Raw genomic sequence first — 14,752 nt, forward strand, 5'->3', positions numbered from 1 at the left:
ACCTGAAGCAAAGTTGAATCGGCTTGTTGTCGTCACCTACCCAACCTGTCCATCAACAACTTTTGAGATATCGTGTTATATTAACATTTTTTAGCCCGATCTCTCAATGGTGAAAAATCATTTTTAAAATGGTGGATAAGTCAGACACAGCTAAATCTACAAAGTAAGAATGCAAAACCGAAGTACTTTCAACTCCCCCCTTGACCTTTTCTCTTCCACACGTCCCATATAATAAATTTCCTTTTCTCCAAACATGACAAAATTTCCCTCCAAACTGTCTTTTCTAAATAAATAAATAAAAATTTTGGCAATTCCCCTTAACCATATCCGTTCCTTTGCAAACTTTCTTTGCATATATCCCCTCTACCAATTTGTTTAAGAGGCATAAATATAGCAAACACCTCCGTCCAGTAATGGGTATGTGCCAAGAGTATGTTTATTCGTTTTTTGTCACAAAAGGTGTGTTGTTTTATACAAGTAGACCTGCTTCCTTGGAGAGCAGCACCAAGGGTCATGTTTTATTCTCTCTCGGGTATGTAGATTACAGTAGATCAAGCCCGGGTCCGTTAGTCTGTGGGGGTGGGGTGCAATAAGCATAGGTGGGCGCGATTCGGAAAATGTTAAGTCCGCTTACCGCTCCGCCAGCCCGTGTAGTCCGATTCGCTTATCCGCTTCAGCGGCCGAAAATCTTAGTCCGCTTACCGCTTATCCGCTTATCCGCTTCGATTCGATTTTTTTAAAGCGCTTCGACGTTTTTAAAGCGATTTTTGACGTTTCTAAAGGGAATTTAATGCTTTTTAAGCCTAAATAGCCATTTCTAACTACTACAAAGACAAACAAAGCTTTTAAGATCAAAAATATACATTTTTATTTAAATAAAATTTATTCAAAATTTATTGAAATAAAGTTTTCCACTCGACTCTACTCTACTCTACAGTTAATTTAAATATAATTTTAATATATGCAAGTTACATTAAAGAAAAATCAATTTGCCCATCCTTTCTTTGACAAGAGAGTCTACTAGTCAACAGACTAGCAGTCTGTTGACTAGTCCTCGTCTTCCTCCTCCACCTCCACCTCGTGGGCCTTCTTGAGGATTTGGAGGTTGCCCTTCATGAAGACGAGGGCCTCGAAGTTCGGTGCAGCCAGGGCCGACCTCTTAGGCCTGAGGATGTCCGACCCGTAGCTGAACACGCGCTCGACCGAGGCAGAGCTCGGGAGCGGCGTGTTATGCCTGAGAAATAGAGTTACCCAAGCATCACGGAACTCGAGCGGGAAGAGATTGGGCGAGAGCTGTAACGTTTGGTTATTCAGACACAAACAAGTCAACAAGATGGCGGGCCAACGGACTGCCGTTTATTCGTCATGGTGTCGTGAACATGCCGTAAACCATGACGTGAACATAACGTCATGATGTAATGCGTTATGTTACAACCATGTCGTAAACCATGACGTGAACATAACGTTATGATATAATGCGTTATGTCGCAAGAGCCGAGTTGTTAGGGTTTCACTTATTATTCACTTAAATAAATATTCACAATTCTAGAGTAACGGCTCAGGCTAATAGCTGATTTGGCGAATCGCGATGCGCTTTAATTTTTCGGTAGTCCGCTTACGCTTATCCGCTTCGGTTTCCGGGGGTTGTTCCGATTCGCTTATCCGCTTCGAAAACGTTAGTCCGCTGCAGCGGATAAGCGGATAAGCGGACTTTCGAAGCGGACCGCCCACCTTTGGCAATAAGCATATATTTCCTTAAGAACGTCGGGTTTTCTTATTTTACATTTAGTGTTAAACAGAAGTAGCAACTGTTTTAGAAGGTAATCATACGTGTTTGTGGTTTATTATTTTTATTCACTTCATGTCGGGGTGCCCCACAAAATGACACGATAAGCTACTGTATTTATATACGTTAACACGGTGTTTGTCCAAGGAGGAAAACCCCTTGAAGAGAGGGGATATTATTTGTATTAATTTTGTTTTATAATAACATTAATATTATGCTATTTATCAATAATTTTGTTTTACTTTTGTTATTAGAAACGGCCTTGGAAAATTTCAATGATTAGCTATCTTAACACGGATATACACCTCAACACATATTTCGCCCAAAGCTCCCTTAGGAGGGGGGGGGGGGGGGAAATGAAGTTGCTACACCCTCCGTCGTGTGACCTTTAGTCCTCCTGTCAAGTTTGGTTGAGATTGGATAAGTAACGACTGAATGTATCGACGAAAAATACACACAGACAGACAGACAGATAGACAACAAATTGCATATTTTAGTATGATGATGAGTAGTTAAGTGAAATATTATAAATAATTTAAGTGTTTTGTGTTTGTTTGTGCATTTGTACGTTACTCTTTCACGGTCGAACAAGCACCTAGGTCCTAGAGGCTCCAAATTTGGGTGTCGGTGCTTCAGAATCTGGGCAAGATTTTAAGCTACCGCCCATTGGCCTTGAAGACCGTTCAATGCACTTGTGTGATGTGCCGGAACCACTACTTCGTTTTTTGTCCATACAGCACCGGATACCCAGAGTCCCAGGCTACTATTCAATGATGATCAATGATCATATCAAGTCATTCTCACTTTTTCTGAGAACTCTGCAGGATTTTGCGTTTGAAAAATTGATCAAGTGCTGAACGACAGAGCGTTGATCGGCCGGCGCATCAACAATAGCAAGGAAGGGAACAAGCAGACGAGGGATGGATAATTGAGCAAGGAATGAATAGTAGGCAACAAAAATAAATAGGAACCTATGGACAGGACGAGGGAACAGATAGAGTGGTAAGTGGACAAGGCCATTTGAGAAAACAAGAAAAGCAAACGAAGGATAAATGTGCAAAAGAGCACAGGTGAACTAAAGAGTAGAGTCTGTGAGAATATAATTGATCCCAAATAGGAGTAGGGGTTTTACAATGTGAGGATGGCCTGCCAGGATAAGGGAATGTGGGGAAGAGAATAATTGGACAGACTCAAAGAGCTAATTGATCTTGAGAAAAGAGGGGGATAAAAGGGTGAAGATAAGCTGTTAGCTTAGATTTAAGGAGGGTAACAAGGCATGGGGTGTTAACTGAGTGAGTGAGATATGGTGGGGCTCATCAGGAATGAAGGGCTGAGACAGCTAGTGCGGCAAGATCAGATGTGAGGGAGCAGAAAACTGTTAGGCCACAAACCTGTCTGTTGTGGTAGAATTGCTGACCCCAAATGAGTGCAAGCAATTACCCTCAGAACAATGGATTCCATCGCTTTCAGGGGCACAAGGTGAGATCTAATGACACTAGCCCACAGAGAAGAGCAGTACTTCACGGCATTGTAGATCAGGACCTCTATATTCTTAGGAGCTGAGAGGGGATAAATATAATGACTTGGTTCTGTAGAGGTAGATTGCCATCTTCCCTGGAGGCGACACGTGATCGACATGTGATCGACATGTGATCTCCTCATGATAGATCATAGCAGAGAGTTAGTCTAAGGAGCTCCAATGACTTTACCACTTTCAGAGGTAGATTCCAGAATTAAAATGGAGGGTGAGCTATCTGGTGTTTATTTGGTGACAGAGTGCGTGTGTGAGACCTTTAGATATTGGATTATGTATTTCCAGGCGATTGACCAGCTTATGTTCTTCTCCAGATCTGCGGACTGGGATGCGACGGCCGGTTATTAATGTGAGGGATTTTCTGGCACGGAGTTGAAGGAGATATCCACAAAGTGACATAGAGGGTTTTGTAGAGGGTCTGAGGTTGTTAATGTAAACCAGGAACCAGATAGGTCACAGAAGGGTGTCTTGAGAAGCACCAGCCTCCAAGGATAGGGCAGGAGATACTATGCCATCCAGGGTGGTACACTATTTACGAGCATGAATAATATCCACCAGTCAGTGAAGGAGACGTCCCCGCATGCCATTGGCAGAAAATGTAGTTACCAGAACTGCTTGCCATATGATATCGAATACTCGAGGAAGGCCCATTGTGACCCTTGCTTGAGGGAAAGGAAGAGGCAGCAGAGAAGATTGAGGGTGAGCTGGCAGCAGAAGGAGAATGGGAGGCATGATCTGGAGCAAGGCCAAGGCTTGCGATGCTTGCTCACACCACATAACATGGCTTTAAGTGGTGCTTCAAATGGAAATCATCAATCATGATCATCAATCCTCTCTCCCAAAACTCCAAATTCACCCTCGCTTGCCATTCAGTTTGTTCTTCTGAGTTCAGTTCAAACCCCACATCTCATTCAATGGAGAATAGAAAGAATGACAGATAATGTAAGAAGCTGGTTGTTATGGATTGCAAATGGCTGTATTGAGGAATTCTCTCTGTTGTAGCTTGAAATATGAAACGGTCTGTTTGCCAGCTGGCCCACAGTGCAGTGCCATTTTCACAGCAATGAAACAAGTCGGGTGAATGGTGCCTTTGTGACACTTGCACGCAGAGGTGATATGCTGTAACATATTACTCAGCATGATAGAAGACCTTAGGTGGGTCATTGGGGCCTTGTGTCAAAATAACAAGTCTACAGGTACAAATGTTCCATCTTGGTTGCTCCCTACAGATGAACGCGAGGCTGTACAAAGCAAGACCTTCACCAAATGGGTGAACTCGCACCTCTCGCGGGTCTCCTGCCGCATTAATGATCTTTACGGAGATCTTCGTGATGGACGTATGCTGTTACGTTTACTTGAGATCCTCTCTGGAGAGCATCTGGTATGACATCGAGGATATGATTCATTATACACACACTGAAATGATCGCTTAACAACAATGTCAAACCTACTTGGTAGACAATGTGATATTGGTGATCATAAAACTGAGTACTAAGTGAGTGCTGGCAGTGATCATCATATGAAAAAAAGAGTAATTCGTTACTGAAACAATGTATTCTCCTTCACCATGTCATATATGTTTATATGCTTGTTCTTTGGAGTGGACATTATTGCAAGACAGCACCATGTCTCACCTCCAGCCAAAGCCCACGAGAGGTAAGATGCGTATTCACTGCCTGGAAAATGTGGACAAGGCACTGCAGTTCCTGAAGGAGCAAAGGGTACACCTCGAGAACATGGGCTCCCATGATATTGTGGATGGGAACCACCGACTCACTCTCGGCCTCATTTGGACCATCATCCTCCGTTTTCAGGTCATAAGCTCCTCCTGATTTGGCTCCCTTGTATCTGTTTTCATCTTTCTTCTTGTTCCTCTCTTTCTTTCCATCGATTGGTTAATCCCATCTGACATCAGTGATTAAGTGGTAAGTTCTGTAAATGAGTAGTTTTATGCCTCTCCCGACGAAGTCGCCAGAAGCATTATGTTTTCGGGTTTTCCGTCCGGCTGTCCTTCCGTGCGTGCATCCATGAGAGGTTTTCGTTACTGCGATAACTTGAGAACGGCTGAAGGGACTGAAATCAAAATTACATAAAGTATTTACTATGATGTAAAGATGAACTGATTCGATTTTGGGGGCAAGAGGTCAAAGGTCGGAGGTCATGTAAGGGAAAAAAAAATCCTGTTACCGTGATAACTTGTGAACCAGCAATGGGATTTTGACCAAAGTTTGATGCAAAGATGAACGGATTTGATTTTTGGGTCAAGAGGTCAAAGGTCAGAGGTCATGTAAGGTTAAAAACATCCTGTTACCGTGATAACTTGTCCCATCTACTTATGAGACTTATGGGACAAACAGACGTGATAACTTATTTTATTTATCCCATCTCGTTTTCAGTTGTCATACCCTTCCTCCCGTCCATGGTACACGGAAGCTTGTGGTGAGGCACTTGCCCTGAAACAACTTACCTTTGCCTCCTGGAAGGCAAATCCAATGGAAGGCAATCTCATTTCCTTTCACAAAGCCCGGAACAAGTGTGTGTCTACCCTCAGGAGAGCCAGGAAACACGATCTCTCTGCTCTCAAGACTGAACTCTCAAACCTGTCTGCGTCTTCCAAATCCTGGTGGCATCTGGTCAAATCTGTTTCTGGTGTTTCTTCCGCCTCCATCCCCTCCCTTACTTCAAATGGCTACACAGCTGACTCCGCAAATGAAAAAGCTGAATGCCTCAACTCTGTGTTTGCCTCAACATATTGTGTCCCAAACCCATCTCTCTCTGTACCCACCATAACCAGTCGTACTCAGCTGCTCCTGGACTCTGTGTCCTTCTCTCCTGACAAGGTGGAGAAGTTTCTGTCAAACCTCGACTCTGATTCTGCAACTGGGCCAGACGGCATCAGCCCATCAGCTTGGAAATCAGCCAACATTACCGCTTTACACAAAAAAGTGCAAAAACAGATCCTTGCAACTACAGACCAATCGGCCTGCTCCCAATTATCAGCAAAGTCATGGAATCCACCATTGCTTCGGATATCAAATCCTTCCTCTTCTCCAATGGCTTGATCTCGGATCATCAATTTGGATTCAGACCAGGTCATTCTACTCTGGACATGCTGCTTCTGCTGTCTCAACAATGGATGGAGGTCCTCAATGCCAAACAGGAAATCAGAGCTGTCTCCCTTGACATACCACGTGCCTTCGATATGGTCTGGCACCCAGCTCTGCTCACCAAACACTCCTCCTATGGTATCCATGGAAATCTCCACGCTTGGCTTGCGGACTTCCTCTCTGGTCGTAGTGGACGTGTGGCCTTGAATGGATTTCTCTCCTCTCCCCTTCCTGGTCAGGCTGGAGTTCCCCAAGGCAGTGTTCTGGGTCCTGTGCTTTTTCTGGTCTTCATCAATGATCTCTCTGACTCTCTGGAAAATCCTCTCTATCTCTTTGGGGATGACTCCACTATCTGCCGCTCCATTCATCATCCCTCAGATAGGCAGTCTGCAGCCTCCTCACTCTCTGCAGACCTTGACAAAATCACAGACTGGGCAAACAAGTGGAACATGTCTTTCAATCCTGACAAATCTCAAACTCTTACGATGTCTCTCCGAAAAGACCACCTGGACAACCCTCCCATCTACTTTCTCATCAATCCTCTCCAAGCCAAGAAGTTCTGTCACTCAAGCTTTTGGGTCTCACTATCTGCCATGATCTTTCTTGGGAAAACCACATTTCCAAGCTGGCCTACAAAGCCAGTCGCCGACTGGGCATCCTCCATCGTGCGAAGTCCTTCCTTCGCACACCTGAGCTCCTCACCGCACATAAGGCTTTCATCCGCAGCTCAATGAAATACTGTTCTCCCCTCTGGGCTGTGGTCCTGCCTCACACCTAGCTCGGCTTCACGCTGTTGAAACCAAAGCTTTCAGAATCATTGGAATCTCTCACGATGAAGCTTACGCTGAGGGCCTTTCACTCACTCACCGCAGGCAGGTTGGTGGACTTTCTGTCTTCTACCGACTCCTCTCCAGCCTAGCTCCCTCAGCTCTGTCTGTGCTCTGTCCCCCAAATATTCCTACAGGTCGCACAAGATCTGCCAGCAACCCTCTTCTGGTGATATTGCCAAAATCAAGACTCTCTGCTCATCTTCACTTTTTCATTCTTTTTTTCTCCCGCCTCTGGAACAAACTCCCTCACTCTCTTCAATCCCACTCCTCCCTCCAGGTCTTTGAAACAGCTGTTCATCACCATCTCTTGTCTTCCCCCATCCAAAACCTTGATCTTTTCTGCCCCTGTTAATTTCACCCCATATCCACTTTTTTGAAATACCGACTTCTTTCCTTGAAGTCCTAGCAGTGTCTATGTGTTTTATACGTCTCCCATTCCCCCCCCCCCCCCACTTCGCATGCCGCCTCCCCCCAAACCCTCTGCCCTCCACAGATCTCCCGATGTCCCTGTTCTCTCCTGTTGTGCTTGTGTGCTTCCCTCTCTCCCCCCATCTTGTCTCCCGCTGCCTTTATTATATGTTTTTTTTACGTGTCTGTTTGTTTTTTTGTGATTAATGTTAGCTCTTACATGAGCCTCGATCTTGTATACAAAACACACAAAAAAACTTGTGAACCAGAAATGGGATTTTGACCAAAGGTTTGGTGCAAGTATGTATTATGATGCAAAGATGAAGTGATTTGATTTTGGGGTCAGGAGGTCAAAGGTCAAAGGTTATTTTAGGTAAAAATACTGTTACCACGATAACTTGTGAACCAATGATGAGATTCTGACCAAATTTGGTTCACGTATGTGTAATGATGTAAAGATGAACGGATTCGATTTTGGGGCCAAAGGTCAATTATGTAATCGGTCTAGAACTTGAGAACGGCTGAAGTGATCTAATTCAAACTTGGTACAGGTTTGTATAATGTTGTAAAGATTAAGTCATTCGATTTTGGGGTCATAGTTCAAAGGTCAAAGTCTGTAATAGGTCTATAACGTGAGAATGTTTGAAGTGGTCCAATTCAAACTTGCTACAGGTATGTATAATGATGTAAAGATTAATTGATTAGATGTTGGGTTCAAGAGGTCAAAGGTTAAAGGTGAAAGTCTGGAATAGGTCTATAACTTCAGAATGTCTAAAGGGATCTAATTCAAACTTGGTACTGATATGTATAACTAGCACAGTTACCCGGCGTTGCCCGGAAAATAAAGTCAGTCACGTGTGTGTAGTGGGCTTTTTTGCCCTTGGGCACGCCCTGTGCCACGCCCCTAGTCTAAATCCAATGTGCCCATGTTTTTTGTCGTGAAAAGTTACCCCCAATGAACCCCTCTTCCCTCTCTAAGTCACTTCCTTAGGCTGTCCACGAGGCACAACCGAACAAACAGACGTTCACAAATCGGGTTATAGATGATGTAATGATTAACTGATTAGATTTTGGGGGTCCCGAGGTCAAAGGCCAAAGGACAGAGGTCATGTCAGGTAAAAATGTGAGAACTTGTGAACAGCTGAAGGGATTTAAATTAAAACTTGGTACAGGTATGTTTGATGATGTAAACTTGAACTGATTAAATTTTGGGGTCAATAGGTCAAAGTTCAGAGGTAATGTCAGGTAAAAATGTGCTAACTTGGGCACAGCTGAATGGATTTAAATCAAAGTAGATACAAGTATTATAATGATGTAATAATGTGGGCGGAGGCATATCGGTCGACATCGTGACATCAAAGAGTGTCGTTCTAGTTCCTCTAGTTATATTATTATGATCATATTTATCTCAAGACTGCGTGGGATAAGGTGTTCTATGAACTCTCGAGTTTGACAATACATTTTGGTCTGAGAGTCGAGGTCCACGTGTATTTCCTTAATAAGCTTTTTCTCGGCTTTGTACAGCCATATACTGTAGTTTGGCCTTTGAGCCCACTGCAAGTGTTCAGCTCTGTCATTTTAAAAATCGTTTAAGATAAAAAGGCATCTTTTAATTGAAGAAAGAGCCGTTGTGCTTTGTATGGCCATGGATGTTAATCTTCGAGCCAGGATTGATGTTAGTGCCTCAATTGGCATTAACGGGCCTTTGCAGAACCATGTACTTTGGTCATTGAGATAAAGTACATGTGCTTAGCTTTGTTACAGGGCGATTTTCCCCCACTTTTTGTATAAAAAGGCAATTATCAGAAAAGTGTCCAACGCTGATGTTCTAATGTTGGTTGTTGTTGCTAATTCTTTGAATCTCTCTCTCTCTTTCTGTCTTTGTCTCTCTGTCTCTCTGTCTCTCTCTTTCTCTCTCTCTCTCTCTCTCCCTCTCCCCATCCCTCCCCCCCTCCCCCTCTCCCTCTCGCCCTCCCTCTCCCTCCCCCTCCCCCTCCCTCCCCCTCCCTCCCCCTTTCTGGCCGGTTGTGTGTTGGGCGTGGCAAGATGGCGGCTGTGCATGTGTGGTGAGGTGCGAGCTGCTCCGACTTTCGATCTTTCTACCCTCCCCCCCCCCCCCCTTTTTTTGGTCGTTGTTCTAACCCTTCCTTTCCATTTTTGTTTATTTTCACATTGTGTATTCTCTGTCTCCCCCCACCACTCCATTTTCATCAAACCCGGTACCACAACCCTCGTCCTCTCTTCCCATTTTTCCTCCCCCCACCTCTCCTCACCTCCCAGTTCCACGCCCGTTCCCCCTGCCCGGTCTTCCCTTCCTCCGGGCTCCGACCCAGAGCACAGCTCTGCTCCGACCGTCCCTCACCCCACCCGTTCCCCTCACCCCTCACCCCTCCCCGCCTCCATTACATTCCTCGCTTGTGTTGCTATCTCTATTTTTTTTCCCCCACTTTCGTTGAGGGGCGAGTCCATCGGCACTCTGACGGGTTGTCGTGATTTCTCGCCCTCCTCCTCATTGAGAGGTGTGTTTCCTTGCGATAGTTTCGCTCGCGCTGGTGTATGCCGAGTAGCGCTTTTCCCTTTTTCCCCCTACTGGTACAGAAAACTGTCCACCCTCCCCCAATCCATCTCGGCTTAGGCCGAGGGTTTTTCCGATCGTCTTAATGTCGGCACGTTCCCGCTACGCGACCTTTGAGGGCTTGACGCGGAAACATGGCGTGGTTTGAGTTTCCCCTAACGAGGTCACCGTGGAAGACATCGTCATTGCGGTGGGTAACATAATCGGGCTCGAGGAAATCCGTGCGGCTTCACGGATGAACAAACGTGTGGTTATATTCGTAGCTGAAGAGCAGCTTGTGCATGAAATTGTGGCGACCGGTTTGTCTACCGAGAATGGACACTTTGTCCTGGTCTCCCCACTGGACACCCCGCCGTGAAAGTCTTGATATCAAATTGTCCCCCATTCCTGAAAAACGATTTAATTTTAAAAGAGCTTTCTTGGTATGGTACACGTACAGTGGTGTCGGAGATCACGATGTTATCTTGGTATGGTACACGTACAGTGGTGTCGGAGATCACGATGTTATCTCGGTATGGTACAGTGGTGTCGGAGATCACGATGTTATCTCGGTATGGTACAGTGGTGTCCGAGATCACGATGTTATCTTGGTATGGCACAGTGCCAGTGCCAGTGGTGTCGGAGATCACGATGTTATCTCGGTATGGTACAGTGGTGTCGGAGATCACGATGTTATCTCGGTATGGTACAGTGGTGTCGGAGATCACGATGTTATCTCGGTATGGTACAGTGGTGTCGGAGATCACGATGTTATCTCAGTATGGCACAGTGGTGTCGGAGATCACGATGTTATCTCGGTATGGTACAGTGGTGTCGGAGATCACGATGTTATCTCGGTATGGTACAGTGGTGTCGGAGATCACGATGTTATCTCGGTATGGTACAGTGGTGTCGGAGATCACGATGTTATCTCGGTATGGCACAGTGGTGTCGGAGATCACGATGTTATCTCGGTATGGCACAGTGGTGTCGGAGCTCACGATGTTATCTCGGTATGGCACAGTGGTGTCGGAGATCACGATGTTATCTCGGTATGGCACAGTGGTGTTGGAGATCACGATGTTATCTCGGTATGGCACAGTGGTGTTGGAGATCACGATGTTATCTCGGTATGGGACAGTGGTGTCGGAGATCACGATCTTATCTCGGTATGGCACAGTGGTGTCGGAGATCACGATGTTATCTCGGTATGGCACAGTGATGTCGGAGATCACGATGTTATCTCGGTATGGCACAGTGGTGTCGGAGATCACGATGTTATCTCGGTATGGCACAGTGGTGTCGGAGATCACGATGTTATCTTGGTATGGCACAGTGGGGTCGGAGATCACGATGTTATCTCGGTATGGCACAGTGGTGTCAGAGATCACGATGTTATCTCGGTATGGCACAGTGGTGTTGGAGATCACGATGTTATCTCGGCATGGCACAGTGGTGTCGGAGATCACGATGTTATCTCGGTAGGGCACAGTGGTGTCGGAGATCACGATGTTATCTCGGTCTGGTACAGTGGTGTCGGAGATCACGATGTATCTCTGGGGTGTCGCAACGAGCAGGCTAAACACATCATGTCCTTCCGGCGGCAGGTGTACATCGTGTTTCCTGCATCCAATGTGGACAAGGTGCTCAACGCGGTATTTACGTTTTGTGTGGATAATCACGAGTACCAGGTATATGCGTCCACGGAAACGTTAAAATGTTTCGGCTGTGGGAACTTTGGGCATCTAAAACGGTTTTTCCACAAATTGCCCCCGCAGTGGCCGAGCAGACAACACCCCCCTGATACTGTGACAGAAAACGTACCATCGACATCGAAAACCTCCGAGAATGATAACGTTTGAGATGGTTTTACACTTGTCTCCTCTTTGAGAAAGAGGAAAACACCTCGGAATGTCCCTCCACCCCGTAAGGAAAAGAAGGTGGTGTTACACTCCGATGCATTGGACTCAGTACCACCTGATGAAACATCGATGAGTAATCGATATGAAGTATTGGTAAATGTGAATGCAGATCCTCTGCTTGCTGCCGATATGGACCCTCAGCTTAATGTGGAGGAGTTGCATGCGTTACCTCCAGATGAGGTTGGAGTGCAAACTATGTTAAATCCTTGTGTGGATTATGACAAGTCGGGTCGAGATTCGACTGGGAGACAAAAAGAGCAAATTTCGACCCCTCAGTGTTCCAACGCACCTGACGGCGATCTTTCAAACCATTCAAAAGTCGTTGTACCGGCCAATTTAGAAAATGTACCTGAGCAGTGAGCACGAGTCCTCAAATTGTCCCGAGCATTGTCCGAAAATTGTCCCGAGGAAGAACCTCAAATTGTGCAACAGGTTGCAGAATCGCCCCTCCCGCCCACATTACCTGGAGTTCTGGTAGAACCGCTCCCTCAACCTGTTCCTACAGAAACAGGGCAGGATGACACCTGCACACCACAGAGTATTCTGGTGTCTCAAGATCCAGCGGTCCCAGATAGTGCTTCTGACATGTCTGAGGAGGAATCCTATGACATTGAGGAATTCCCCACATACAGTGATTCCAACATTTTACCATCACAAATACTCAAGTTTCTGAACCAGACTTTTAGAAAAAGATATATTGAAATAAAAGATCATTTTTCTGATCTACATGGGTTTATTGAAATGGCAAGGTGTATTATTCACCGACCCAGTGACAACAATTTCACGGAACCCCAATGCAGTAGGCTTAAGAAACACATTGTTAAGGCAAAAAATGAACTAAAAGGATGATACGCATATTTCCCTTTCCTTACCTCTTTTACATCTCTATGACTATTTTTGGTAGCCTCAATATAAATGGTAGTGCGAGCCAGTCCAGGATGCTCCAAGTGGTCAACCTTGTAAGGCAACGGAAACTAGATGTGGTTTTCTTACAAGAAACCCACTCTACTCCATCGTCTCACGCTATATGGAATCGAATGATGAAAAAGGCCGGCTACTTTAGCGATTCAACCTCTCGTACAGCAGGAGTTGCCTTTCTAATTAATCCCCATTTTTGCCCGCTCCAACTCTCATTTCAGGAAATAATCCCAGGTCACTTAGCTTCACTGGATTTTGTTGATGGAGCTATAAATTTTACTTTAATAAATGTCAATGCCCCTTCAAAAGGGATGAGGACTGTACTGTTTTTTCTAAAGGTGGTTAATGCCCCTTCAAAAGGCACAGACCGACGAACCTTCTCTGACAGGTTATGACTCCACATGATGCAGTTAGCCTTGCTGAAGTGCATTATAATAGGCGGTGATTTTAATTGCACCCTGCAACCTGTGTGCGATCGGAATGGCGCAGAACCTCACCCTGGACCAGCCAGACTGTTATCTAAAATAATAAGAGATTTTGGTTTTCAAGATATCTGGCGGATACAAAATCCAGGCACCCATCAATTTACCTGGTGTAAGGTTGCCAATAATCAAGTGGCCCTTGCCAGACTTGATAGATTTTATATAAATTTGTCATTTGCCAACCTCTCCCCCATCACTGAAATTTCCCCGTCTGGTTTCTCCGACCATCACCTCATTACCATGAGTTACCGTGTAGGGTTATCTCCAAATCGCCACTCACTTTGGAAACTGAACATTTCCATATTAGATAACCCCTCCTTTAGGAATGTCTTTGAGAGGGTGTGGTCCAATCTGAGAGGCTCCAAATCCAGTTTTAAGGACCAGCGATTGTGGTGTGACAACACAAAGGTCCAAATTAGAAGTTTCTGTCAGCAGTTTTGTTTCTAAACACACAGGTATAACGCAGAATGAAAGTGGAGCTGGAGGAGGAGATCCTCCAGATTAAAACAAATTAAAAAACCCATCCTACCCCCCAAAATAAACTAAGACTATGTGAGAAGAAGTCTCTTCTTAATAATATAATTTCTAATCAAACCCAAGGAGCGCTAACGAGACTACGCTTTCAGCACCTTTACCTCCTGGATTCCCGACCCGGTTTTTCTTTGATTTTGAGTCAAAATCTCCTCATTCCCTAATTATTGCCTTGAAACGTCCTGATAACTCGATCACGACTAACCCTGTAGAAATTAAGAAGGATGTAAGACTCTTCTTCTCTACACTTTACCAGACAACAGATGTCGATGCAGAACTTGTTCCGAACTTGTTTGATGGTGTCGGTACACGAACTCCAAATCAAAGAACGGATCTGGAGTCACCGCTCACACTTGAGGAACTTTATGTTGCCCTTAAAAGCCTGGACAGAGGGAAATCACCTGGCCTGGATGGTCTGCCAGTGGAGTTCTTCAAGCAATTTTGGGACTTGATTGGACCTGATTTGCTTCTGGTTTTCCTGGAAAGCTTGAAGAAGGGTGAACTCCCACTGAGCTGCAGGCGAGCCGTGCTTACTTTGCTTCTTAAAAAAGGATATTTATTGCTCATATCACAGTGCAGGCCATTGTCCTTATTGTGTACGGACTATAAAATTTTCTCTAAGGCTTTGGCCTTTCGTCTCTCACCCCTACTAGGAGACATTATACACATGGACCAGACTT

The 14,752-nt window shown here is 45.1% G+C and overlaps 1 protein-coding gene across 1 annotated transcript in view; it reads left to right on the forward strand.

Annotated features, from left to right (window-relative positions):
- LOC144888455 (spectrin beta chain, non-erythrocytic 1-like) overlaps positions 1-14,752 on the forward strand; it is a 67,885-nt gene that overhangs the window by 40,291 nt on the left and 12,842 nt on the right. The window contains exons 3-4 of the mRNA XM_078766371.1: positions 4,550-4,701; positions 4,961-5,134. Of these exons, the coding sequence (XP_078622497.1) occupies positions 4,550-4,701; positions 4,961-5,134 (326 nt within the window). The remainder of the gene's footprint in view (positions 1-4,549; positions 4,702-4,960; positions 5,135-14,752) is intronic.

This window comes from Myxine glutinosa, chromosome 12, assembly GCF_964187855.1.
Source record: "Myxine glutinosa chromosome 12, kmMyxGlut1.1, whole genome shotgun sequence".
In the NCBI taxonomy this organism is placed as follows: Eukaryota; Metazoa; Chordata; class Myxini; order Myxiniformes; family Myxinidae; genus Myxine; species Myxine glutinosa.